Genomic DNA, 27850 nt, shown 5'->3' on the forward strand with positions numbered 1-27850 from the left:
CCATTCCAGCTCCCTGCCTGTGGCCCAGGAAAGCAGTCGAGGATGGCCCAAAGCCTTGGGACTCTGGACCTGCGTGGGAGGCCCGTAAGAAGCTCCTGGCTTCGGACTGGCACAGCTCCAGCCGTTGCGGCCGTTGCGCTCACTTGGGGAGTGAATCATCGGATGGAAGATCTTCCTCTCTGTCTCTCCTCTCTGTATATCTGCCTTTCCAATAAAAATAAAATACATATTAAAAAAAAAAGATTAAACAGTTACAGTAGCATCTCCATAGCTTTCTACATTTAAAAATAATAATAATAATATGAGAAATACAGATAAAATAAGTTTGACTGAAGCTGGGTAAAGAAAGAAAGGTCTATTTTATTATTCCCTATACTTTTTAATATATTCAGATTTTTCCATAATGAAAAGTTAAACATATACACACACCCACACAGACATACAAGAGAATAGGCACTACTGGTTGACCTGGGGAAATAGAATACAATTTCCAGTCTAGCTTTCAGCACCATTAACTAGACAGATTTTTCTAGGGGGTCCACCGTAAAACTGACAAGTCCACGTCTCAAGACCTACCCTTCATCTGATACCATTAGCCTAAGAAAAGACTAGTTATCTGGTTAGTTACTTACCAGAAGCTTTTTCATGTCCAAATTTGCTACCCAATTTTACTTTGCATTTAAGAAAAATTAGGACAACTTTGTGAAGCTAACAAAATGTAAGCATCTGGAGAATTTATTCAGCATAGCCACAGAGACATTGTCTTCATGCTGTCACACACACATACAAGCAAAGATACAGCACAGTAGCCATACTGAGCACAACTGCATTCCTTCTGAGGCTTATTTATATGTCTTCATATGCCATAGTCCATCATTTAAATAATGGATATTTTCGATGCCAATTCCTTTGTTGACTTTCTCACTGCAGAAAGGAAGAAAACATTTGATTCATTTCTACGGGTTCATTCATGGTAAACATAATCCAAAGTGCACTGCTAATTTTTTATAACTATAGAGTCACATTAGGAAATTTATTGTTATTACACTTATATCAAACCACACCACTGGTATGATTTAAAGTTATTTTAGCAACTTAGGGCCAAGGAGCAGGCATTTGGCATAACAGTTAAAATGCTGATTGAGATGCCCACATGCCAAACTGGAGTCTGCGGGTTTTAACGCTGGCTCCCGATTCCAGGGTGCTGCTAATGCAGATCCTGGAGCTTTGCAGCTGATGGCTCAAAGAGCTGAGTCCCTGCCCACCCATGTGGCAGGCCTGGATTAAGTGTCTCTCTCTCTGGTTTTGATTTGGCTCAGTCCTGGCCATTGTGGGAATTTGGGAAGTGAATTAGAAGATGGGAGCATTTCTCTGCATTTTAAATAAATAAAATAAATTAAAATTTAATGAAATGTTGGATCCATAGAAGTAATATCATCAGTACACTAGGGAAATAGTAAAGTATAACATTAACCCTAAAATAAAATACAACTAATTATCAAATGCATTCCAAAGTTTTTAACACTACCTCACTTTTGATATTGTCAATGGTTCACTGATGTTTTACATTTGCTACAGCACAAGATCAGAAAATTATGTGGTGTTGAACGTCTGGGGATAAAAATTTAGCAATGGGGCCGGTACTGTGGCATGGCAAGTAAAACAAGATCTACAGAGCCAACATCCCATACAAGCATTGATTCAAGCCCTAGCTGCTCTTTCAATGCAGCTCTACTAAAGCAGGAAAGAAATGAGCCAGGTGGGAGACCTGGGAGAACCTCCTGGCTCCTGACTTCAGACTAGCCCAGCTCTGGCCATTGAGATCATTTGGGAGTGAACCAGCATGTTCAACATTTCTGTCTAACTCTGCCATTCAAATAAATAAATAAATTTTTTAAAGTACAAGGCATCTTACCCCCTCCAAACTTAAAAACATATTAAAAAAAATCCTAAATTATCACCTACTTATAAACAAAGGTATGCTGGCACATGGGTTTTTTTTCGGGGGGAGGGGCAGGCAGTTCTTTTCAGATAATTTATGAAAGAATTCAATTCTGAAGACAAACTAGATTTCCAACAGTTTCCTATTTGCTAGGAAAAATATAAAATGAGGGTTCTGTGCTTAGAAATGTTTAAGTTGTGGTATGGATGAGAGCAAATTTCATCCGTAATTGTGATCCTTGTTCAGTTGACTAGCAATATCTTAAGAGGTAAGGGGACCTGAAAGCAGACTTACATGTCTTCTGCGGACATCTTCATGACTCCAACACACAGAGCATGCTGCTTTCCTTCAGCCATAATTGCCTGTAAACACACAGCTAAGAAAACTATTTACCAAAATGCCTTGTAAGGGAGGGAAGGGTGTCAGTGATCCCTTTGCATCCATCTATATCCTCTCCTAGACCACTCACATTTTTTATTTAAAGATTTATTTATTTATTGGAAAGGCAGATATACATAGAGAGACAGATTAGAAGATCTTCCGTCTGATGATTCACTCCCCAAGTGAGCGCAACGGCCGATGCTATGCCGATCCGAAGCCAGGAGCCAGGAGTTTCTTCTAGGTCTCCCATGCGGGTGCAGGGTCCCAAGGCCTTGGGCCGTCCTCTGCTGCTTTCCCAGGCCACAAGCAGGGAGCTGGATGGCAAGCAGGGCTGCCAGGATTAGAACCGGTGCCCATATGGGATCCTGGGGCATTCAAGGCGAGGACTTTAGCTGCTAGGCCACCATGCCGGGCCCGACCACTCACATTTTAAAAGCAAGGACGCAGCACTCTCTTGGTTGCATTGTACTCAATAAATGCTAAATCCATGCTTCTAATAATTTTGTTTTCGTTCAAATGTCAATAATATAGCACTGGGTCCAGTGTGATAGCCTAGTAGCTAAAGTCCTCACCTTGAATGCGCAGAGATCCCAGTCCCGGTGGCCCTGCTTCCCATCTAGTTCCCTGCTTGTGGCCTGAGAGTACACTTGAGGATAGCCCAAAGCCTTTGGACTCTGCACCTGTGTGGGACTCACAACAAGCTCCTGGCTCCTGGTTTCGGATCACCTGAGCTCCGACCATTGCAGCTGCTTGGGAGGTGAATCAGCAAACGGAGGATCTTCCTCTCTGTCTCTCCTCCCCTCTGTATGTCTGACATTCCAATAAAAAATAAATAAATAAATCATAAAAAAATACATAGCACCAAACAAAACCAGAATCATACAAAAAAGGAGAAAATGTTTCTTGTAGATAAATGCTAAAAACTATGAAATACAGTATTACACTTGATCTTAGCCAACATGTGATGTGAAACACATCTTTAAAAACAAATTGTTAAAGAAAAAACGACAACAACAAAGGAATTGTTAGGCCCGGTGCAGTAGCCTAGTGGCCTTGCATGTACTTTGAATTCCATATAGGTGCCGGTTCTAATCCCTGCCTGTGGCCTGGGAAAGCAGTCGAGGATGGCCCAAACCCTTGAGACCCTGCACCTGTGTGGGAGACCCAGAAGAAGCTCTGAGCTCCAAGCTTAAGATCAGTACAGCTCTGGCCATTGAGGTTGCTTAGGGAGTGAATCAACAGACAGAAGATCTTCTTCTCTGTCTCTCCTCCTCTCTGTATCTGACTTTCCAATAAAAATAAATCTTTTAAAAAATGAACTTTTTGGGGGTGGTGGTGGTAGGAAATCCCAGTCTATATGAAATTGTACCACATAACTCAAAATAAATAAATAAAAATATATATATAAAATGAGTTTCTCTACTCTTGACCATTCAGTGCTAACTTTACATAAAAGGCTCATTAAAATGATTATAGCAGCCAGCTTGGCAAAGTGCAGCCTAGGCCTTCAGCACTGATGCTGGCTGGCATCCATATGGGCACTGTTTCCAATTCTGGTTGCCTGCTTATGGCATGGAAAAGCAGGAGAGGACAGATCAAGCCCTTGAGTCCTTGCCTTCACGTGAAGACCCTGAAGAAACGATTGGCCTGGCCTGGCTCAGCCCAGCTCCAGCTGTTGCAGCCATTTGGGGAGTGAGCCAGCAGGTGAAAGATCTCTGTCTTTCCTTCTCTCTGTGAAATCTGTCTTTCAAGTCAAAATAAATAAATCTTTCAAAAGATGATTGCATTCCCATTTTATCTATAAGAACCAATTTCATGTTTTCCACTCCTCTAGAATAATCAGAATGGTCTTGGTTATCACCTGAAGTTTCTGGAATGTTACATAATAGAGTATATATTTTTAAAAGAAATGCTTGGAGGCCCGGCAGCATGGCCTAGCTGATTAAGTCCTCGCCTTGAATGCCCCAGGATCCCATATGGGCGCTGGTTCTAATCCCAGTGGCCCCACTTCCCATCCAGCTCCCTGCTTGTGGCATGGGAAGGCAGTTGAGGATGGCCCAAAGCCTTGGGACCCTGCACTCATGTGGATACCTGGAAGAAACTCCTGGCTCCTGGCTTCGGCTCGGCATAGCACTGGCCGTTGCGCTCACTTGGGGAGTGAATCATCGGACGGAAGATCTTCCTCTCTGTCTCTCTTCCTCTATGTATATCTGACTTTCCAATAAATAAATAAATCTTTAAAAAAAAAAAAAAGAAAGAAAGAAAGAAATGCTTGGGACTGGTATGATACACTCGGTGAAGGCAGTCTGTGGGGCCGGCATCCTAACGGGCACTGGTTTGATTCTGGCTATTACACTTCTGATTTAGCTCCCTGCTAATGTGCCCGGGAAACCAGTAGAAAATGGCTCAAGACTTGGGCCCCTGCCCTCCATGTGGGAACCTGGAAAAAGCTTCTGGATTGAGCTCCAGCTTGGGAAGTGAACCAGTGGATAGAAGCTCTTTCTCTCTTTCACATAAATATTTAAAAAAAAAAATGAAGGGTACAGAGAGCCTTTCTGTACTATATTTCACAATTTTCTATAAATCTATAATGATTTGAAAATAAAATTATTAGAAGAAAAAGCAAAGACTTGGTACTAGGATAAGTCTTTCCATTTCAGAGAAAGACTAGAACTATGAACTTACTAACACTTAAAGAAATCATGAGCATAAAAATACAACCTGCTGGGCCCAGCATGATGGCTTTCCTCCGTCTCAATTGGCCCATCCTCCTCTTACAAGTGCCAGGATCCTATCTGGGTGCCGGTTCACGTCCCATATGCTCCACTTCCCATCCAGCTCCCTGCTTGTGGTCTGGGAAAGCAGTCGAGGACGGCCCAAGGCCTTGGGACCCTGCATCCGCATGGGAGACCCCAAAGAAGCTCCTGGCTCCTGGCTTCAGATCAGCTCAGCTTCAGCCATTGTGGTACTTGGGGAGCGAACCAAGGGATGGAAGATCTTTCTGTCTCTGCTTCACTCTATACATCTGCCTCTCTAAGAGAAAGAAATAAATCTTTCTTAAAAACCCACTGATTTAAGAATATAACTGAAACAGCTACTTATGAATGGAAATCTTGCATAATTACTCAGCAATACCACAGCTGGAACAGACACTTAAGGACTGCCTGGGACTTCACAGTTCCCTTTGGACAAAAAAAAATTCACAACTCCCCTCTCCACACGCAAAATCTATTTTGAAAAAAAAGAAGTCAGAGCTTTCCAACATCTTCTACCTTATCTACTTCATCTTCTTGGTTTCCAAAATCTCCCATTCGACCCATTTCATTTTCTTTATCTCAAAGGCAAATTTATAGAGGGAAGAGAGAGAAAGAAAGATATCTTCTATCCTCTGGTTCACTCCCCACATGACTCATTTCTACCGCAAAATTTGGGAAAAAATGTCATAATCAGAAAAAAAAAATCATACCCAGTACCTGAATTCTTTTTCTTTTTGCATGCACTTACTGCAGTACACCTGGAAAAGCGAAGCTAAAGACTGAAGTGATATCCCCAAAGCTGATCCACAGCACATCATCTCCATCGTTTCCACTAGTAACTAAATCCATTGTACTGTCTTTAGTCTGATAAAAGTAGTCCTCGGGCCAGCATTTTAGCACAGGGAATTAAGCCACACTTGTTACACTGGTATCCCACAGAACTGCTAATTTGACGGGCCAGACATGATGGCTCAATTGCTAGCCCTCTTCCTGCAGACACCAGGATCCCATACCGGTGCCAGTTTGTGTACAAGCTACTCCATTTCCCATCCAGTTTGCCATCTATCAAAAAAAAAAAAGAAAAGAAAAAGAAAAAGAAAAAAAAATAGTTCAAGTCCTAGTTGCTCCACTTTTTTTTTCTTAAGATTTATTTTAGTTTTATTGGAAAGTCACATATACAAAGAGAGACAAAGAGAATTCCCGTCCGATGATTCATTCCCCACTAGGCCGCAACAGCCAGAGCTGTGCCAATCTGAAGCCAGGAGCCTCCTCTGTGTCTCCCACATGGGTATAGGGTGCCAAGGCTTTGGGCCATCCTCAACTGCTTTCCCAGGCAGGGAACTGGATGGGAAGAAGGGCTGCCAGGATTAGAACCTGCACCCACACTGGGATCCCAGAGCATGCAAGGCGAGGACTTTAGCTATGAGGTTACCACACTGGGCCCGTTGCTCCATTTTCAATCCACCCTTCAATGTACCTAGGAAAGCAGCAGAAGGTGGTCTAATTGCTTGGGCCCCTGCCATGCATGTGGGAGACCCAGAGGAAGCACCTGTCTCCTGGCTCTGTCCTGGACCAGCCCCAATCACTGTAACCATGTGGGGAGTGAACCAGCAAGGGGTGTGTGGCTCTGTGTGTGTGTATGTATGTGTTTCCGTGTCCCTCTCTCTGTATAAGTCTGCCTTTCAAAGAAATAATCCTTAAAAATATATAAACAATAGGTTCTAAATGGGTTGAAATGCAGCTGGACCTCTTTTACAATGTCTTCCCATTTAAAATCAAAGAAAATCCCCAAAATAGGACAGGACACAATTTAGTACAAAGAAACAAAAAAGCTGATCCCCAATACTTCAGCTGGCATGAGAAGGGCCTGAGAGAACCTTCAAAAGGGACTATGTGAAAACAAGAACACAATGAATGCCTTTGTCAGCAGTCCGCCTGGGAAGGATACAACAATGGTATCTACCGCTGCAGAGTAAAGCTTGGCTCCTGGAGAAGTTAAGCCTGGACACATGATATTTGCTCCACTGAGTACAAATTTGATGGCGCCTTTATCAACCTGCTGGTGTGGCAGGATAAAAGGATCTGGAGGAAAAAAATATATTACACACATTAAAAGTGATAACTGAAAAAAAGGGAAAGGACATAAACAAATATTTTCCAAAATGCCAATACACTGAGAAAAAATAAAACTAAAACACCAATTTTTAACTTAATCATATGATAAATATTTTTATGAAAAGTAACTATCAGTGCTAGCAAGAATGTGGGAACGCTGGCATTCCCACACACTGCTAAGAGGCTTCTAAATGGGTATAACTACTTTGACAACATGTATCAATAGCCTTGGAATGATTCAAACTCTTAAATTCAATAATTCTAGAATTTTCTCCTAAGGGAAGATAACAAAAGTAAAATTTATTTTAAGTAGAAAGACAGTAACACAACTGAAATAAACTGAAGTGAATTTAAATATCCAAAAACTTAATGGTTAAATAAGATATGCCTCCAGTCTTGAGTAACAAAATTAATACTCTCAGTAATACTCATGATATAACGTCAAATGGAAGAAAGCATCAGAAAGATCAGGTTACTTAGGGGCTCAGAGGGAAGGAGGAGGGGGGGGAGGTATAGCTGGGGTACAAGGAATGTGAGGGAAGGGAAGTAAAACCACCATAACCGTGGGCACTTGACATTGTCGTCTACAGAACTATACAAGAGTGAAGCCTAAGGGAAACTATGCACTTTGATTAATAATGATGTCAGTGTGAGTCCATCAGCTGCAACACGTATATGACACCAATGCCAGGTATCACCAACGGGGGGACCACAGCAGCGGGCTCCACAGCAGGAAATCCAGACTATCACACAGAAAACTGGATGGAAGCACAACACATGAATAGTTAACTCAAGCTCAGGGAACCGTTACTTACATGTTGTCGAACCCTGCAAATTTTATAACTTTTTAATATGCGTGTTTCTTCAGTTTCTTTAAATAAAGTATTAATAAATTAAATATCAAAGTATGTCTACTAATAATTCATAACCTAACCCTGGGATCACTGAAAGTCTTCAAATAATGACTGGAGGGAAACATTTTAAACCTCTTGGAGTTCTCAAGGAATAATAACGACAATGGGTAAAATGTATTCATTTTATGCCTTACTCTAGGCCTGACCAAAGCACCAGACTAATGAAAACATGTTAAATTTCCTTACTATTAAAAAAGAAAATTTAATGAATGTAATTACTATCACAAGCCATAATTTCCTAACTCTCCACCCTCATTAATATCTCTCCCTTAATAATGATAATTACTACTAATGATCACTCACTGAACAATTATTACATTTGTAACAGCGATCATATACTGAGGATTTAGTGTATTTCAGGTAGTTAAGACTACTAGATGCACTATTTCATTTAATCCTCACAATTCTTAGAGATATAGTAAATTATTATGTCCGCCTTAAAGACATGAAGAAAACAAAGCTTAAATAAGTTTAGTGATTTTGCAAAAGCGACATATAGTGTGATTTGAACCCAGCTCTTCCTAATTTCAAAATGAAGTTTTGCTTTTTATTTATTTTTATTGGAAAGTCAGATATACAGAGGTGGAGAGACAGAGAAAATCTTCTGTCCGATGATTCACTCCCCAAATGACCGCAATGGTCAGGGCTGCACTGATCTGAAGCCAGGAGCCAGGAACTTATTTCCAGGTCTCCCACACGGGTGCAGGGGCCCAAGTCTTTGGGCCGTCCTCGACTGCTGTCCCAGGCCACAAGCAGGGAGCTGGAATGAAAGTGGGGTTGCCAGGATTAGAACCAGGGCCCACATGGGATCCCGGTGTGCGCTCAAGATGAGGACTTTAGCAACTAGGCTATTGTGCTGGGCCCCAAATTCAAGGTTTAAACCACCGTATTATCCTGATTCTTGCACAGAATAACTTTCAGATTTTCTAAAAGGTTGCTATCAAGAAAAATTTAAGGCACAGCTTTTACCCCATTTATTATGTAAACATTCAACAAATTAAAAACTAGATTAAGTAAATATATGGACACAAAATACAATTAGATTCAGTAACTATTTATTAATCTTTTGCCACATTCTATTTATGTCTGACTTTAAAATAATCTTTTTTTTTTTAAGAAAAATAAAGTTCTAGGCCCGCTGTGGTGGTCTAACAGCTAACATCCTCGCCTTGCACGCGCCAGGATCTCATATGGGTGCCGGTTCTAATCCCAGTAGCTCCACTTCCCATCCAGCTCCCTACTTGTGGCCTGGGAAAGCAGCCAAGGACGGCCCAAAGACTTGGGACCCTGCACCGCATGGGAGACCTGGAGGAAGCGCCTGGCTCCTGGCTTCAGATCAGCGCAGCACCAGCTGTTGCGCTCACTTGGGGAGTGAATCATCAGACGGGAGATCTTCCTCTCTGTATATCTGCCTTTGCAAACAAATAAATAAATCTTTAAAAAACAAAAAAGAAAAAGAAAAAGGAAAATAAAGTCCTTGGGCCCAACACAGTTATCTTCATGGCTAAATCGTCACCTTGCACGTGCTGGGATCACATATGGGTGCCAGTTCATGTCCCGGCTGTTTCAGTTCCCTTCCAGCTCCCTGCTGTAGCCTGTGAAAGAAATGGAGGATGTCCCAAAGCTTTGGGATCCAGCACACACATAGATCTGGAGGAAGCTCCTGGCCCTGGATTCACATCATGTCAGCTCCATTCACTGCAGCCATTTGGGGAGTGAAACAGTGGATAAAAGATCTTTCTATTTCTCCTTCTCTATAATTCTGCCTTTCCAATAAAATCTTTAAACAAACATAAACTCTTAGGCCCAGCACAGTAGCCTAGCAGCTAAAATCCTCACCTTGCATGCTCCAGGATGCCATGTGGGCACCGGTTCTAATCCTGGCAGCCCCGCTTCCCATCCAGCTCCCTGCTGTGGCCTGGGAAAGCAACTGAGGACAGCCCAAAGCCTGAGGACCCTACAGCCATGTGGGAGAACAGGAAGGAAATTCCTGGCTTCGGATTGGCTCAGCTCCAGCCGTTGCAGTTGCTTGGGGAGTGAATCAGCGGACAGAAGATCTGCCTCTCTATCTCTCCTCCTCTCTAACTTCCCAATAAAAATAAATAAACCTTTTTTAAAAAATGAAGTCCTTAAAATCCTTTGCTATGGGAAAAGTTAAATTGCAATTAACATCAAAATGCCTCAATTTTACCAAAATAATTTCATTTAAAAATGCTCCCAATGTGGACCAAAACAATAGGCTCAACTGGCTAATCCTCCAAATGTATGCACCACCATCCCATATGGGCGCTGCTTCATGTCCTGGGTGCCCCACTTCCCACCCAGCTCCCTGCTTGTGGCCTGGAAAAGCAGTGGTGGATGGCTCAAAGCCTTGGGCCCCTGCACCCGCATGGGAGACCTAGAAGAGGTTCCTGGCTTCAGATCAGCTCAGAACTGGCCGTTTCAGCCATTGGGGAAGTGAATCAGCAGATAGATCTTTCCATCTCTCTTTCTCTGTAAAACTGCCTTTCCAATAAAAATAAGTAAACATTTAAAAAAATTTTCCCAATGGATCAATTCAATTTTTCATTAGTTTTTTCAAAAGATTTATTTAGTTAGTTAGTTAGTTGATTGGAAACTCAGATATACAGAGAGGAGGAGAAACCGAGAGAAAGATCTTCCATCTGATGATTCACTCCCCAAGTGAGCACAATGGCTGGAGCTGAGCCAATCTAACCTTAAGCCAGGAGCCAGGAGCCTGTTGTGGGTCTCCCACACAGGCGCAGGGTCCCAAAGCTTTGGGCCATCCTCGACTGCCTTCCCAGGCCACAGAGAGCCAAATGGGAAGTGGAGCTGCTAGGATTAGAACCGGTCCACATATGGGATTCTGGAGCGTGCAAGGCAAGGATGTTAGCCACTAGGCTACTGCGCCGGGCCCTTCTACCAGTTTAATGAAATGAACTTACTTATTCTCTTATAAATATTCTAACCCTCTTAAGATTTGACTAATAGGTTTACTATTCGTGACCTCCACAGAGCAGATAACTGAAAATTGATCTCTTACCTAAAAGCCAAGCTAAAAATCATCAGCAGTAACACAACCCTGCCACTCTCTCTTGTGTCTTTTGGCTAAAATTCCAGACTGAAAAGCAATTTTACTTGCTATTGGAAATCTTACATACTAGATTATATCTTTTCTTTGTATATTCTTTTGTAACAAAAGAATTTAACAAGATGCAAGATCTGGCATTGTGGGGTAACAGGTTAAGCCACCAGCTGGGACAACCAATGCGAGTGTCACACACTGGTCTTCTCCAGTTCCATGTTACCGTGCCTGGAGAGGCAATGCAAGGCAGCCCCGGTGTCTTGGCCCCTGCCACTCGCGTGGAAACCTGCGTGAAGCTGCAGGCTCCTGGCTTTGACCTGAGCCAAGCCGAGCCATTGTGGCCATGCGTGGAGTAGGCCAGCAGGTGGGAAATCTCTGCCTCGCCTTCAGTCTCTGTAACTCTGCCTTGCAAATAAACAAGATACATCTTTAAAGTTAAAAAAACAAAAAGGCAAGTCTGAGTATGAAATATGATTCCACAATCTCTACCATGGTCTCAAGAAGCAGTAACTGAGAGCCCCACATTTATCCAGGGCTATTACAACCATGCAGCCAACGTTTAAAATCATTTATCACAAGGTGTACCAGAGTTGATGAATACATACTTGTGCAACTACCTAATTTCTGTTTTCCCAGCTAAACTTCTAAATTCAAAGGAACAAGAATTATCTGTCTTCGCTTCTCATTGTCATCTAAATACCCAGCCCAGTGCCCTGTTCAATAAGTTCAATAAACACTTGAATGACTAAATGAATGCAATTCTTGGGCTTTCTGGAATATAGTGAGAAACTTCTTATTTTTCAGATTTATCACAAGATGGGCATTCATTTCAAATTTTTAAAGATGTATTCATTTGAGAGAGAGCCGCACAGAGAAAGAAAGAGGAACAGAGGCATCTTCCATCCACTGGTTCACTCCCCAAAAGGCAGCAATGGTCAGAACTAGGTCTATACAAAACCAGGCATAAAAACTTACTTCTGGGTCTCCAACATGGGTGCAGGAACCCAACGAGTTAGATCATCTTAAGCTCAAGGTACATCAGCAGGGAGCAGGATTAGAAGTCGAGTAGCCACGACTCAAATGGGTACCCATATGGGATGCTGGCACTATAGGCAGCACCAGCCCCTCATTTTAATTTTATATTCCTTAAAAAAAATTTTTCTTTAATTGGAAAGTCAGATATACAGAGAAAAGGAGAGGCAGAGGAAGAACTTCTATCTACTGGTTCATTCCCCAAATGGCCACAACAGCGGAGCTAAGCTGATCCAAAGCTAGGAGTCTAGTCTCTTCCAGGTCTCCCACATGGGTGCAGGGTCCCAAGGCTTTGGGCCATCCTCGACTGCTTTCCCAGGCCACAAGCAGGGAGCTAGATGGGAAGTTGCTGGGGTCCGTGTGATGGGAGTGAAAGACAGGAAGGTGTGAAGACTATGGTTCTATTGCAGGCAAGGCCACAAGGAACTTCCCGCTGTGTGGCAAGGCCCGGTGGATGTCTCTACAACACCTGAATGCAGCTTTGCCTCCCTCTGCATGGACACCGGACAACCCCGCTGAGTATTCTGTAATCTATGTAGGCATTGCCTGCCTCTGCGGAGTTACTGTTAAATATCAATAGGAACTTAGAAGCTAATGTTGCTGGTGCCATTTTTAGCCAAAGAGCTATTATCGCTGTTAGGGCTGCGTCCTGTGGCAATATGTTAATCAAGAGTGTTAACTCCCCCTTTTGATCCTATGCTAATCAAGGGTGTTCTGTCTTCAGGTGTAGTGGGAATCTATTCTTTCCCTCTTTCTTTGATCTTTTAGGCTCCTTCCTTCCTTGACTGTCTCAAGACCTAGCTGTAAAGTAATTGTGGTAGGAATGTGCTACTGACTGATATGCATCATCTATTGAGAACCTTTTCCTAGCCAGGCGCCAGGTGCCAGGCACCAGGTGGTTAACATCCTAGCCTTAGGTGAAACAAATGGCAGAGTTATCTTGACCATGACGTAAAAAGTCTGAGCCAGAGTTTGACTGATTTTGTATAAATAAAGCGGACAGCTTTTGTGCGTAGTCCATTATGATGATGAAGAGTTACTAGTGGTCCGTCTCTTTCTCTTTCTTTGCGCCTCATCCACGCACCCTTTGCGAGTTCCGAACTCAGCTGGAGCTGGACTCCGGCAGGAAGTGGAGTGGCTGGGATTAGAACCGGCGCTCATATGGGATCCCAGTGCATGCCAGGCAAGGGCCTTAGCCACCAGACTATTATGCTGGGCCTTAATTTTATATTCTTTATTACGTAGTACTCACTGAGTTTACTGGAAGCTGGCATTGAGGCACTGCAAGTTAAGCCACCACCGACTGCTATGACTGGAGCGCATGTCCCCTTCCCACTGTTGTACTTTTGATCCAGCTCATTGTTAATGTGTCTGAGAAAGCAGTGGATAATGTCCCAAGTACCTGGGCCTGGCACGCACATGGAGGAAAAGGATGGAACTGCAGGCTCCTGGCCTTAGCCGGGTCCAGCCATTGCTGCGTAGCCATTTGGGGAGTGAAGCAGCCGACTGGTGGTATCAATCACTCCCTTTCCGCTGCTCTGTTTTAACTACATAAGTAACTCCTTAAAATTAATATGAAATACCTATCAAAAGTTATTTGCAACTCCTTTTGTGGTTATCAATATTTCAAAATGCATATTTCTAACAAGACTTACATTTGTGAAGTAACCTTAGCGTTGGATAAAAAGGTCCTTCTCTTTGTCTAAAAAAGAGTAATTCTCCATTTACTGTAAGGATTTCTATATGTTCATGGCTGTAAGGCAAGTGTGGCAAAGTATCAAGTTAGATAATTTAGGAATATGTCAAATATCCTTTAAAACAGACATGAGACATACATGTACACAGATACAGTGAACTTAACAATTTTCACAGTCACGATTCCTGCCAAAAGAGCTCACTTACACTGTCCTTCCTATGGCCACCAGAGGGAAAAAAGGATAATGTAAACTGCTATAACCAGCTTTATTTCCTATTTTATTACTTTAATTCCATGCTATGTGATTCAATACGCTCAAAGGAATCAAACACAACTCTGAAAACATGTGGCTCTTCAACAAGCAATTCCAAGTCGCATTTCTCATGGACATAAACATTCGCTGAGAATCTAAAGATGGGTGATTTTTAGTTATTCTGCATCTCTCCATGTACATCATCAGCCATCAACACTAATGCAAAAATAATTCCATTTAATACAAGTGGAACCGGATCATTAACTATCCAACTACTGGCAGCATTACACAGAGGGAAAAAAAAAAACCGACTTACCACCGCACAATTTTGACAGGATCTTTCTTAGGCATGATCTGATTAAGCCATGGTTCGATACCTGGAAACTGCTCCAGCAATTGGTTCTTAATCCCCTTAATAACTGAGGTTTTCAGCTGGATGCAGTTGGACACATTTTCTTTTTCATCAAATCTGACAAACGATTTTTTTGCAAGAAAAAAAAAAGGCATTTCTAAGGAGCAGAATATGTTAAGGTATTGTTTTTTTTTACTAGTTCTCTATTGCCAAACAAGTATTCAGGGCTTAAGATAATTAGAAATACACTTTCATTCTTTCCAGCACAAACTCACAACTTAATACAGTATTACAACAAACTCACGCACACAGCAATTAGCTGACAAATCTGGGGCAGGGATGAGGCCGACTTTGCAGTATAATAGGCAATATCCAATAATCTGTAATATGATACAAGTGATTTTCCAGAAAAATCTTAGTCAGTGCTACCCAAGAAGAAACAGTAACCTACCAATAATGAAACTTGTGCTTTAAAAAAGAAAAAAAACTTGAAGCAATGAGGGAAAAAAAATATCAATTATAAATACGGTACATCAATGCAATCACAACACAGAAAACAGCCGCTGAGATTTGACCCAAAAAAAGTGAGAATGATGATTTCCAAGATCCCTATTTATTTTGGCATCAAATCTCATGCACAAAACCCACCTTCCTTTGCCTACGTTCCCCTTTGTTTCTCGCCTTTACCAAATCAGTGGGGCAAGGAATTTTTGTCTTCCTTGCACAGCCTATGAAGCAAGCACGTTATTTTCAACACAGGGTTAAGCTGGCAGCTAAGCAACGAGCACGCCATGCCTCCTGTTTCCTGTCACCCAGACTGCCCTATTCCCAGGACCCAGGAAGTCGAGCCTTCCCTTATCCAGTTCACAACTAATAAGCATGTGGCTGCGGGTGGAAGGTCTCCCTCTCGGCTCAGGAGGACAGGCCGCCTAAACCACAGTGCCACGACGGGACTGGCAGAACCCCATGAGTGGAAACACAACTCGGCAAAGAGAAAAGGAGAAACAAAACGGAGGGGAGGAAACGAAAGCCAGTTTAAGAACTAGGGAAAAGAAGGCTTAAAGAAGTGGTACAAGCTGCGAGCGAGAGCTTAGGGGGTCAGCACGGCAGGGGCGGGGGAGACGCGAAGGGAGCTCCTCGCCCTCAGCCCTCTCCGCCCCCACCGCCTCTGTGAGCCCCCACGGAGGTCACAGCCCGTCCTTACTTCTTAAACATGATCCCAGGCGGACGGTACGACGACAGGGAAGGGCCTGGAATGCGAAAGAAATGAAATTAGCAAGGGTCCGGCCGATTCCCGCACACGAGGAACGCCGGTACTGGTACTCGGCGCGCTCGGCGTTACCCGGAAGGCCGGAAAGCCAGGCGCGCTTTACGGCACCCGACACCTGACCACTTCCGCTTCTCGGAGTTCCACGTCGGCCCTGCGGCCGGCTCCTTAAGGGCGTCCGGTTCCTCGCTACCATGAATAGCTGCAAGGGCGGAACTGGAGATGGGAGAGGCGCTTAAAGCCACTCCCCCTCCTTGCGGAAAGAGAATGCAGGAGGCGGGAACGCGATCAAAGCAGCGTTTATGGCGGTTGCCCCGGTTACGGGTTCCTCAGTCAGTCAAGATTGTTCAATGCTTCGTTCTGACCGCTGTTAACGGAAACAATTTTTTTTGACATTGAGAACAGTTTTTGTTCCCTAAGATAATTAGATAGATTGGTACCTATCGACCAGTATAAATTTATGGCGTCATTATATTATACTTATAGGGTTGCCAAGTTTAGCAAATAAAAGCTCAAGATAGCTAAATTTAAATTTCAGATAAAAAATGAAACTTTTAAAAAAGATGTATTTATTTTTATTGGAAAGTCAAATATACAGAGAGAAGGAGAGACAGACAAGTTCCTCCGTCGGATGATTCATTCCCCAAGGGGCCACAGTGGCCAGAGCTGCGCTGATCCGAAACCAGGAGCCAGGAGCTCTTCCAGGTCTCCCACACGGGTGCAGGGTCCCAAGGCTTTGGACTGTCCTCGACTGCTTTCCCAGGCCACAAGCAGGGATCTTGATAGGAAGTGGAGCGGCCAGGATTAGAACCAGCGCCCATATGGAATTCCGGAGCCTTCAAAGCGAGGACTTTAGCTGCTAGGCTATCGTGCCGGGCCCCAAAATGAAACTTTTTAAACACAGGGACTTTTCCTCCTATTTTATTTTAAACACAGAGAAAGCAGAGATTTCCCATTCTCTGATTTAAGTCCCCAAAGCTGAAGCCAGGTGTCAGGATCTCAATCCAGATCTCCCACATGGGTGGCAGAGACCCAAGTACCTGAGTCACTATCTATTACTTTCCCCATGGAGTGCATTAGCATGAAGTTAAATCAAAAACTGAGTAGATAGGACTTGAAACAGGCACTCTAACATGGACTGAGGGCTCCACAAGCCACAAACTGCTGTTCCACCTGCCCACTGCCATGAATGCCATTTTAAATATATCGCATGAGTATTTTGAACATACACTAACAATATATAACCCTTCTATATTAATTTAGTGTCCTGATTTTTAATCCTATGCACTCATGAGAGTACCACCATAGAATAAAATAAAACTTATTAGATTGTAGTGTTTCACCTCATCCCTATAACTGCAAATTGGCCTGTAAAGAGATAATGTCCTTGAAGGATAAAATAGCCTCCAAGTGAACAATATTAATAAAAATTGAAAAGAGAACCACTAAAGAACATATTTTGCTTAAGTATTTTTTTAAAAGATAACTAGAAGAAAAAAATTATACTTATCAAGGGCTTTGATTAGCAAAGGAAGCATAGAAAAAAATTTAAGATTTATTTATTCAAAAGAGGAATAAAGAGGGAGAGAGGTCTTCTATTTACTCATTCACTCCTCTGATGGCTGCAGTGCTCAGCGCGGAGTCAGACTGAAGCCAGAGCTTCCTCTGGAACTCCAATGTGAGTGGCCATCTTCTGTTGTTTTACCAGGCTGTTAGCAACAAGCTGGATGGGCAGTAGAGCAGCCAGGACACACACCAGTCAACACATGGTATCTCAGAATCTCGACTTTACAAATAATGACATCCTAGAAAAAAGTCCTTTAAAATTGAACAGGAATGGCCCACCACGGTGGCCTAGAGGCTAAATCCTTGCCTTGAATGCACCTGGATCCCATATGGGTGCTGATTCTATTCCCAGCTGCTCCACTTCCCATCCAGCTCCCTGCTTGTGGCCTGGGAAAGCAGTCGAGGACGGCCCAAAGCCTCGGGGCCCTGCACCCATGTGGGAGACCTGGAAGAGGTTCCTGGCTCGTGGCTTTGGATTGGCGCAGCACTAGCCGTTGCACTCACTTGGGGAGTGAATCATCGGATAGAAGATCTTCCTCTCTGTCTCTCCTTTCTGTATATCTGACTTTCCAATAAAAATAAATAAATCTTTTTTTTTTTAAGTGAACAGAAACTACTGCAGGAGGTGGGATATGTGTACACTCAGAGTAAAACAAATACTCTTTAGTCCGCATTGGGGAGTTAGACCAATAGCATTGTCATAATAGCTGGTATTATACATTTGAATTGTCACACAAACAGCTTGTCTTCATTCTGTGTCACCAGTAAGTAGTGACAATTTGGTTTCCAATGGGTATCTGTGCATAGAAAAATAATTTGCTATTTTGAGTCAAATCTATGTGAAGAATTATGCTTAATTTGTAAAATTAATAATTTAACATTTTTGATTATACATTAGCCTCTTGTAAATGTCTTTAGTGGGAGTTCACATAGCCAGTTTCAATCAACTCCGTTGAGTGGAAAATAGTGAGTTTACGAATATGCAAAACTGAAGATCAGACCGCAAACTATTGTTAGGACTACAATCAGGCTTCGTGCCAAGCATCCTTCTCCTGGCAACTTTCTCTTTTCTCTTCTTTTCTCTTCCCCTCTCCTCTCCCCTCCCCTCCCCTCCCCTCTTCCTTTCCCTTTCTTTCTTTCTTTCTTTCTCTTTCTTTCTTTTTCTTTCTTTCTTTTTTTTTTTAAAGATTTATTTTTATTATTTTTTCATTGGAAAGGCGGATATACAGAGAGGAGAGACAGAGAGGAAGGTCTTCCGTCCGATGATTCACTCCCCAAGTGAGCGCAATGGGCCGATACTATGCCGATCCAAAGCCAGGAGCCTCTTCCGGGTCTCCCACGCGGGTGCAGGTTCCCAAAGCTTTGGGCTGTCCTCGACTGCTTTCCCAGGCCACAGGCAGGGAGCTGGAAGGGAAGCGGGGCTGCCGGGATTAGAACCGGCGCCCATATGGGATCCCGGGCGTGCAAGGCGAGGACCTTTAACCACTTGCGCCACCGCGCCGGGGCCCTCTTTTTCTTTCTTTCTTTCTCTCTTTCTTTCTTTTCTACAGATTTATTTATGTTTATTGAAAAGACAGATATACAGAGAGAAAAACACACAGAGAGAAAATTCTTCCATCAGCTGCTTCACTCCCCAAATGGCTGACCTGACCCAATCCAAAGCCAGAAGCCAGGAACTTTTTCTGGGTCTCCCACATGAGTGCAGTGTCCCAAGGTTTTGGGCTGTCCTCCACTGCTTTTTCAGGCCATAAGCAAGGAGCTGATATGGAAGTGGAGCAGACGGGTCATGAACCAATGCCTATATGGGATGCCAGTGCTTGGAGGTTGAGGATTAGCCAGTTGAGCCATTGTGCAGACCCCATCCTAGTAACTTTCACATCATCCTGTGGGACTTCCATTTAACAACAGCTAATTGTAAACATGAATTAACAGCTATTGTTAAGCTTTTTAAATTAGTAAAAATACATCATTTCTACTATATCTTGTACAGATTCTCCTTTTAACATGGTTTGGATTCCTCATGAATCCAATGCAAGAAACTCTTACAAATCAAAAATACATTCAGGGTACCTCCACTTACTGGACATCATAACTTAGCAGCAAAGGATACTATAAAATATCAATTATGTACTCTAACCCTGTGGCTGACTGGAAGCTGTTGCTGCTCAGCATCTAGACAGCATTGCCCCACATATCACCAGCCCAGGAAAGGCTCCAAATCCAAAGATTAGTTTCTTATGGACATGTATCACTTTCACACCATTGTGAATATTAGACTGTTTATGTGTGATAATATCATATATAATATAAATATATAATAAATAAATTTATTTATATAATATCATATATAATAAATATATTTTCCACTAGCAATAAACATTGACTTAGAGGAACTAAACAAAATTTCTTTTCAGATTTACTTTATTTTTATTGCAAAGTCAGATATACAGAGAGGAGGAGAGACAGAAAGATCTTCTGTCTGATGATTCACTCCCCAAGTGACTACAGTGGAGCTGAGCTGATGCGAAGCCAGGATCCAGGAACTTCTTCCAGGTCTCCCACGTGGGTGCAGGGTCCCAAGGCTTTGGGCCGTCCTCTACTGAGCAGTGGATGGCCCAGGTCTTTGGGTCCCAGCACCCATGTGTGAGACCGGAAAGAAGCTATTGGCTCCTGGCTTTGGATCCACTCAGCTAGGCCTTTGCAGCCATTTGGGAAGTCAATCTCTGGATGGAAAAATCTGTTTCTTCTTATCTCTATGATTCTGTGCTTCAAACAAAAATAAATCTTAAAAGAAAAAATTGCAGTGGGCAAGGTACAATGTCTCAGCGGCTAAATTCTCACCTTGCATGTGCCAGGATCCAATATGAACACTCATTCACGTCCCAGGTGATCTTTCTCTCCGTGTGCCCTTCTCTCCGAAAGTGTCTTTTCCAATGAAAGGAAATAAATCTTTTAAAATATTCTGTCTTGGGCCTAGCGCAATAGCCTAGTGGCTAGAGTCTTCGCCTTGCATGTGTCGCCCGGGAGCCCATTTGGGTGCGTGTTCGTATCCTAGCTGCTTCATTTCTCTTGCACCTTCCCTGTTTGAGGCCTAGAAAGCAGGAGAGCACAGCCCAAAGCCTTGGGACCCTGCACCCACATGGGAGACCTGGAGGAAGCTCCTGGCTCCTGGCTACAGATTGACTCATCCTGGCTATTGCAAACGCTTGGGGAGAGAACCAGTGAACGGAAAATCTTTCTCTCTCTCCTTCTCTCTGTATGTCTGGCTTTCCAATAAAAACAAATGAATCTTAAAAACAAAGTATTTTGTAGTGTTATAAGAATAATTTAAAAAAATTAATCATAAAAATTAATCATTCCAGGGCCCAGCACCGTGGCCTAGCGGTTAAATTCCTCACCTTGAATGCGCCGGGATCCCATATGGGCACTGGTTCTAATCCTGACCACTCCACTTCCCATCCAGATCCTTGCCTGTGGCCTGGGAAAGCAGTTGAGGATGGCCCAAAGCCTTGGGACCCTGCACCCATGTGGGAGAACCAGAAGAGGCTCCAGGCTCCTGGTTTCAGATAGGCACAGCTCCAGCCATTGCATCTGCTTGGGGAGTGAATCAACAGACAAAAGATCATCCTCTCTGTCTTTCCTCCTCTCTGTGTATCTGACTTTGCAATAAACATAAATAAATCTTTTTAAAATTTTTAAGTTTTCTTTAAAAAAAAAAAATACTCATAGCAAAAAAAAAAAAAAAATCCCTAGCCTAACTACAAGATCCATTTATATGGAAATATATGTGTAATGAAGCATATATATTTTTTAATCTACTTTCATACACTCTGATAATCATACAAGCTGAATCTGGATTGTGATAACTGCCAAGTTACATAATTTATTCTTAATAAACTTGTTCAGACTTCCATTATGCCTAAGTACCTTCATTCAAAACCTACCTAACTGCATACATGCCCACCTACCTACATAACCTGCCTACCTATACAAGCACAGGAAGACGAGCTCATTTTCACTGCAAGGAAACTCTACATTTTGCGCAGTTGACATTCTCACCACAAGGTAGATTCTTTTTTCAATGTTATCATTGGGAGTTTGCTCTGTGTCCTGTAATTTGTGCATGCATTTTGTGCTCAATTTATTTTACAAGAATACTCAATGTGACTGTGGCCCAGGAAACAGAAAATCCAAGTCTTTTATACATTTTTACTAAGAGAAGCAATTTAATTAGAATAAGCATTAAATGGTTCATAATAGCGTTTGCCTGCCAGGAATTTTGAAAAGATTTTTAAAGGGTCATCTTGACACAAGACTCTTAAAATGTTCTCCAAGGAAGTTTGCAGGTAGGCATTTTCTTTTGCATAAACATTGTCAAACATTAAAACATGGCACCCAAGCCCTTCAGAGTATTTAGGAAAGAAAGGTTTCTTCCAGAGTTAGGCCACTGTTTTGAACACTAGAAGATTTGTCATAATGGCAAAAAAAGACTGGAGCCACTGCCAGACCCCTGCTGGACTATGTATATTTCAGAATCTACAGCTTATAAAGTTTTCCACACATTTCCCACATATCGCTTCTCAGCCTTCACACTCCAGAGGCAGTTGTATCCTGGCTTTATATCTCCCACTACGACAAAATCCACCTGAGAATCACACCATTGCCCCACCTCTGCCAGCACCAATCAGAATATAGCCCAGAAAATCCATTGGTCCATTCATTGTCTGGATCCTTCTATAATGAGCAGTTTAAGGAATACCTTCAAAACAGCAGGTGTCTTAACATATTTGTTACTCAACACCATGTCAATTAATTCCATAATGTTGTAAATTGTTGTTGATGTTATGTTGGGGCTTCTAATTGATCGGGATGATATTCTGCCAGCTCTGCCTTCAGACCAGAGATGGTCTCCCCAAGAAGCCATTGAATTTATCCGGACAATAAGATGCTGGACTCTATGCTTCCAATGAAACAATCTTGACTAAATTTGAACTGTAATACTGCAACAAGCTGGAGGAATCCACCATGGGGGGAGGGCACGGGGAGGACATGGGGGAATCCCAGAGCCTAAGAAACTGTGTCACATAATGCAATGTAATCAATTAAAAAAATGAAAAATAAATTAAAAAAAAAAACAAACAGGTGTCACCTGTAGTTCCAAATACATACAACTAAATTGAGGGATCTGAAACAACCCTATGTATCACAAGACTATCAAAATTAACCATCTAGCCAAATCTATAATGAGCCAAACGCACCTTGCCAGTCCCACACCCCGAATTTTTCTGTCATAAGTAGAAATATCAGCCACTTCAACACATTTGTTTTGAGATCTTGTTAAATTCCATGCTTGTGCTCTCCTCTATAAGATGAAAGTTGTACTTCACGAGGTTGCTACAAGGATTAAATATGATAATCCACATGGTTCTTTTAAATTATTATTGTGATCATTACGTTCTGCTATTAATTATTATTATTGCTTCTTTCCTCTAATTGCCCAGTGCTTTTTCTCCCTGGACTGGTCTTCCAACTTCTTTTTTTTTTTTTAAAGAGTTATTTATTTTTATTACAAAGTTAGATATACAGAGAGGAGGAGAGACAGAGAGGAAGATCTTCTATCCGATGATTCACTTCCCAAGTGAGCACAACGGCCAGTGCTGCACTGAGCCGAAGCCAGGAGCCAGGAACCTCCTCCAGGTCTCCCACATGGGTGCAGGGTCCCCAAGCTTTGGGCCATCCTCGACTGCTTTCCCAGGCCACAAGCAGGGAGCTGGATGGGAAGTGGAGCTGCCGGGGTTAGAACTAGCTCCCATGTGGGATCCCGGCACGTTCAAGGCGAGGACTTTAGTTGCTAGGCCACGGCACCGGGCCCCGGACTTCCAACTTCCACCTTCACTTCCAGGTGCTTCTGCAATGCCTCCTGGAGTACCATTCCATGGATAATAGACTGTTCTACCATCTTCAAACTCAGTCATGAAAACTCACTGACATTCTGGCTTTCCAGGACAGAGCTAGGATAGGGCTTTCTTTACAACCATTTACAATGCAAAGGATTTATACCAAAGCACTGCTTGTACAGCAGAGTCAGTAGGTGAGGTTGGCACCCTGTTGCAGCCACATTGCAACTTCAAGATCATTTCTCATCCACCCTCACACTAAATAATCCTTTGAGCCTTCTTCCTCTAAGGTTCGGGTATACCTTGACTCCACATTTTTACTGTGTCTTACTAATTCACTGAAGATTCTGGAATCCTTCCTCCCTTCCCTTCCATCCCCCTAGAATTAAGCATTGCAAGAGGAGAATCACACAGCTAGCTAGACTGGGATCACTCTGAATTTGTTCGCTGACATTACGTGCGTTTCAGTAGTTCTAGGGATTCCTGCCTTGCTTTCAGCTCACTCTCATTCTCCCCATTGATATTTCTCAAACTTTTTCTCCTCAAAACTCCAACCCCTCAAGAGCCTCAAATAACTCATTTTCTAAAAGATGATGTAGAAGTCTGCAGATGGGAAGACAAGCAAGATAGAAATAGCCCTTTTTTCCTACTCTTAAAAGACATCCTTTGTCCAAGCAAGGTCTAATTCTTCCATTTGCATACCAGATCCCTGTCATGTTCCTTAGTTTAGTGCCACCTCTTTCCTACATTTCAGCCAGTCTCTCTCTAATGGATACTTGCCAGCTTTTTTGAAGGAAATCCGTAATTATTCCCAAATTATATACATTTCAAAAATCACAGAAGTAAAATGGCAATAGTAACTAGCATTTATTTAGTATTTGCACCATGGTAAAACACTGTTAAACTCTTTCCATGTATTGACTCATTAATTCTCGGATTGATTCGTTGTTATTTTTAAATTTTATTTTTGATGATGTTTACATAAGTTGATCAAGGTAGGAAGGGTTGTGGATCAGAGGATAGTGAGTGAGACCATTGTTCACACATGTTCTTTTTTTTTTTTCTTCCTGTTTATGAGGGAGAGGGAGATAGAAAAGGAGAAACCATGCCCAGCTTCTCAATCGCCCCATTGCCCAGGGGATGTCATCCCAGGGGCCCCACTGTGGAGCATGCTCTGAGGGTTCTGTTCATGTGGTTTTGATCGTTCTGAGATGCTGCTGATAATACTGCTCCAAGGATGAGGAAATCCTTGCAAGGTTGATTGGCTGTCATAGTCTCAGATTGATTTTTTCAACTATACTATTAGCATTTCCATGTATGAATGAAGAAACTGAGGAAAACATTTCTGCAACAAGATTATTCAGCCATAAAATACTGGATCTGAATTTAGAGACAAGTACTTCACAAGTCGTACTTTCGAAGTTACAACACTGTGAGCAATCCTGCCCTGCCTTATCCCACCCAGCCTAGCCCTCCCTCTCTTTCTCAGGTCTTCCACAAAGAACTGGAGGTGGTTTTGTGTGAAACCTTCCATTTTCAGGAAGTGGAAAAAGCATTTTTCATTGCTCTTTATTTTCTCTTTCCTTACTTTTTTTTTTTTTTTAATTAGAGGTGTGGCATGATAGCCTAGTGGCTAAATCCTTGCGTTGCATCCGTCAAGATCCCATATGGGCACTGGTTTGTATCCTGGCTACTCAACTTCCCATCCAGCTCCCTGCCTGTGGCCTGGGAAAGCAGTCGAGGACAGCCCAGAGCCTTGGACCCTGCACCCACGTGGGAGACCTGGAAGAAGTTCCTTGCTCCTGGCTTTGGACCAGCATAGCACCGGCCGTTGCGCTCACTTGGGGAGTGAATCATCAAATGGAAGATCTTCCTCTCTGTCTCTCCTCTCTGTATATCTGCCTTTCCAATAAAAATAAAATAAATCTTAAAAAAAAAAAAAGACTATACCTTCTAAGGGAGAGGCAAGATGGCGGCATAGAGTACAGACACATTTGATAAGACAGAGAGTCTTTAGGCAGGGAGAAGTACAATAAGAAGACTACAGGGGAAAATTAGGGCTCAAGCAGTAAGCAGGGGGTACCTGGAACCCCCCTGGACACAGGGAAGCTGCAGAAACGAGACAGCAGTGTTGTAGTGGACCGAAGAACCCACCAGCAGTTGGCAAGCAGCAACCCAGACTCCAGCAATCCAGGCTCCAGTGATCCAGGCTCCAGTGATCCGTTTCCAGTGCCAGCCAGGCGTCCAGTAGTGGCCTCCACACAGATGTTGTGACCGCCAGGTAAGAGCCTGGGTCCGCGTGGGGAGCTAGGAAGGCGGGTATAGTCTGGGAGCTGACAACCAAGCTGGGTGACTGGGAACAGCCACAGGCAGAGAAAGAGTAGGAGACTCAGGGCGCCATCTTGTGTGAAGAGGCTGAATGCCTAGTTGACAGAGTGGCACAGAGACTCCTTTCTGGCAGTTCACACAGAACTGATCCAAGGGGGGAGGAGAGCACCAGCTTCGCTCTCTGCAGGGTCGGTGTGGTCCCTGGAGCTGAAAGCCTGCAGCCGCAAATCTCCAGGAGTGTCCCACCTGGCGCCACCTCGGGTTGCAGGACAGCAAGTGTGGACCCCAAGTGAAGGTCCAGAGTGGGCGTGTTACTAGCTAATTGCACTGAGCTGAGCCCGCAGCGCTAGCCTTGCAGCCTGTAGGGTCTGTGTGGTCCCTGGAGCTGACGGCCGACAGCCCCCTGATCTTTGTTGGTGACCCTGTGGGCACCATCTTGGACACTGACGCAAGTGCTCTGAACACTGATAAACTGCAAGGGGAGGAGTGGTAAACTGCGCATGCGCTAATTCAGCAGCTCTCAGATAACAGCATCACGGGACCAGACACTGTTATACTGAAGGGAGGACAGCTGAGTCACTCAAGAACTGACCTGGGAACAAAAATACTACCATCTTAGAAAATGCACAGGCTCCACAGGAAAAACAGCCCCTACAAGGCACGCCACCAACTCCACCCAAAATAAACCCAGGAGGTACTCAGACTTATCAGCCAGCAGGGGGCGACAAGCTCAGTGCTGCCTACAAAATCAGTGCCACGGACAAAGCAATTATTTAGGACAGCTGTGTTTCCCAAATCCAGGGTACAGATTGAACATAAAAGTCACCTTATAGACCTGTAGGTAATACACCATAGAGATGATTTCGTCAAACAGAATGGAAACTACAAAAGGCAAAAGACAAGACAAAAGCACTATAAATGTCACTGAAGACTCTCCAGCAAAGGAGCAAAAGCTTCACCCACTCTCAGAGTTAACTGAGGAAGACATTGAGAAAATGGGAGACAAAGAACTCAGAAAACTTGTTGCAAAGTTGCTGCTCAACAATGAGAAGTACAAACAAGAGTTCAAAGAAGAAATGGCAGTAATACATCAAATTAAGGCTGATATATCAGAAATTAAGAACACAGTAGAGCAAATTAAAAATATAGTGGAGAGTCTTAACAACAGAATGAATGAGGCAGAAGAAACAATATCAGAATTAGAAGATATTTCCTGTCACCACAAAGAAACAAGCAAAAAGCTGGAAGGAGAGCTAGGTCAAGCTAAAAAAAAAAAAGTATCCAAGAATTAAAAGACGTGATTAAAAGGTCCAACATAAGAGTTATGGGAGTTCCAGAAGGTGCAGAAAGAGAAGTTGGAATTAGAGGTGTATTCAATGAAATAATCAAGGAAAACTTCCTTAATCTGAGCAAAGAATTGGAAAATTATATACAGGAGGGCTACAGAACTCCAAACAGAGTTGACCAAAAACAAACTTCACCACGACACATGATAATCAAGCTCTCTTCAGTTGAACAAAAAGAAAAAATCCTTAAATTTGCATGTGAAAAAAATCAAGTATCATATAGGGGAAACCCAATCAAACTCACAGCTGACCTTTCAGAGGAAACACTACAGGCCAGAAGAGACTGGAATGACATTTTCCAGATTCTAAAAGAGAAAAATTTTCAGCCCAGAATAACTTACTCTGCAAAGCTCTCCTTTGTCTTTGAAAACGAAATAAAATTCTTTCACAATAAACAAAAACTTCAAGATTTTGTCTCATCTAAACCTGCCCTGCAAATGATACTCAAGGATGTTCCCATGAAAAAAAAAAGAAATAGCAACCACCAGAAACAAAGACAAATGTGGAGAACATCCCACTAAAAGGCTAACAGAAGACTCAATCATGGAACAACACATCGCCAAAATGAAAGGACCAAACTGCCCCTTATCCATAATAACGCTGAATGTAAATGACTTAAACCCATCAGTCAAATGCCATAGATTGGAGGACTGGATCAAAAAACAAAACTCAACTATCTGCTGCTTACAGGAGATACATCTCACCAACAAAGATCAGAAAAAACTGAAAGTGAAAGGATGGAAAAAGATATTCCAAGCAAATGGTAAGGAAAGACATGCAGATGTAGCCATTCTTATATCAGATGACATAGACTTTGATGTAAAGAGCATCAAAAGAGATGAAGAAGGATACCACATAATGATCAAAGAATGCATTCAGCAAGAAGAGATCAGCATAATAAATGAATACGCACCAAACGC

The 27850-nt window shown here is 42.8% G+C and overlaps 1 protein-coding gene across 2 annotated transcripts; it reads right to left on the minus strand.

Moving 5' to 3' along the window:
• Nucleotides 1-719: 719 nt before the first annotated feature.
• Nucleotides 720-15981, minus strand: MCTS1 (MCTS1 re-initiation and release factor). Of its 2 annotated transcripts, XM_040999984.1 has the most exons (6): nucleotides 15731-15981; nucleotides 14491-14643; nucleotides 13881-13978; nucleotides 7028-7161; nucleotides 2237-2304; nucleotides 720-924 (listed from the first exon to the last, which is right to left on the minus strand). In XM_040999984.1, exons 1-6 carry the CDS (start codon nucleotides 15739-15741, stop codon nucleotides 843-845), a joined length of 546 nt encoding a protein of 181 aa, XP_040855918.1. In that variant the 5' UTR covers nucleotides 15742-15981; the 3' UTR covers nucleotides 720-842. The 2 variants fall into 2 exon arrangements, with proteins under 2 accessions (XP_040855918.1, XP_040855919.1); XM_040999985.1 differs by lacking the exon at nucleotides 14491-14643 and having other exon boundaries at nucleotides 15731-15851.
• Nucleotides 15982-27850: the final 11869 nt, after the last annotated feature.

Source organism: Ochotona curzoniae, unplaced genomic scaffold, assembly GCF_017591425.1.
Source record: "Ochotona curzoniae isolate NIBS_2020 unplaced genomic scaffold, NIBS_Ocur_1.0 scaffold_1852, whole genome shotgun sequence".
NCBI classification, from domain to species: domain Eukaryota; kingdom Metazoa; phylum Chordata; class Mammalia; order Lagomorpha; family Ochotonidae; genus Ochotona; species Ochotona curzoniae.

What these genes read in the sequence shown, in the direction of transcription:
- MCTS1 (XM_040999984.1), bottom strand. An exon ending in GCTAAGGTTACTTCACAAAT is followed by an intron (nt 7,162 to 13,880) that starts GTAAGTCTTGTT and finishes TTTTTCCTCCAG; the next exon opens with ATCCTTTTATCCTGCCACAC. An exon ending in CAGCGGTAGATACCATTGTT is followed by an intron (nt 2,305 to 7,027) that starts GTATCCTTCCCA and finishes GTGTGTTTACAG; the next exon opens with GCAATTATGGCTGAAGGAAA.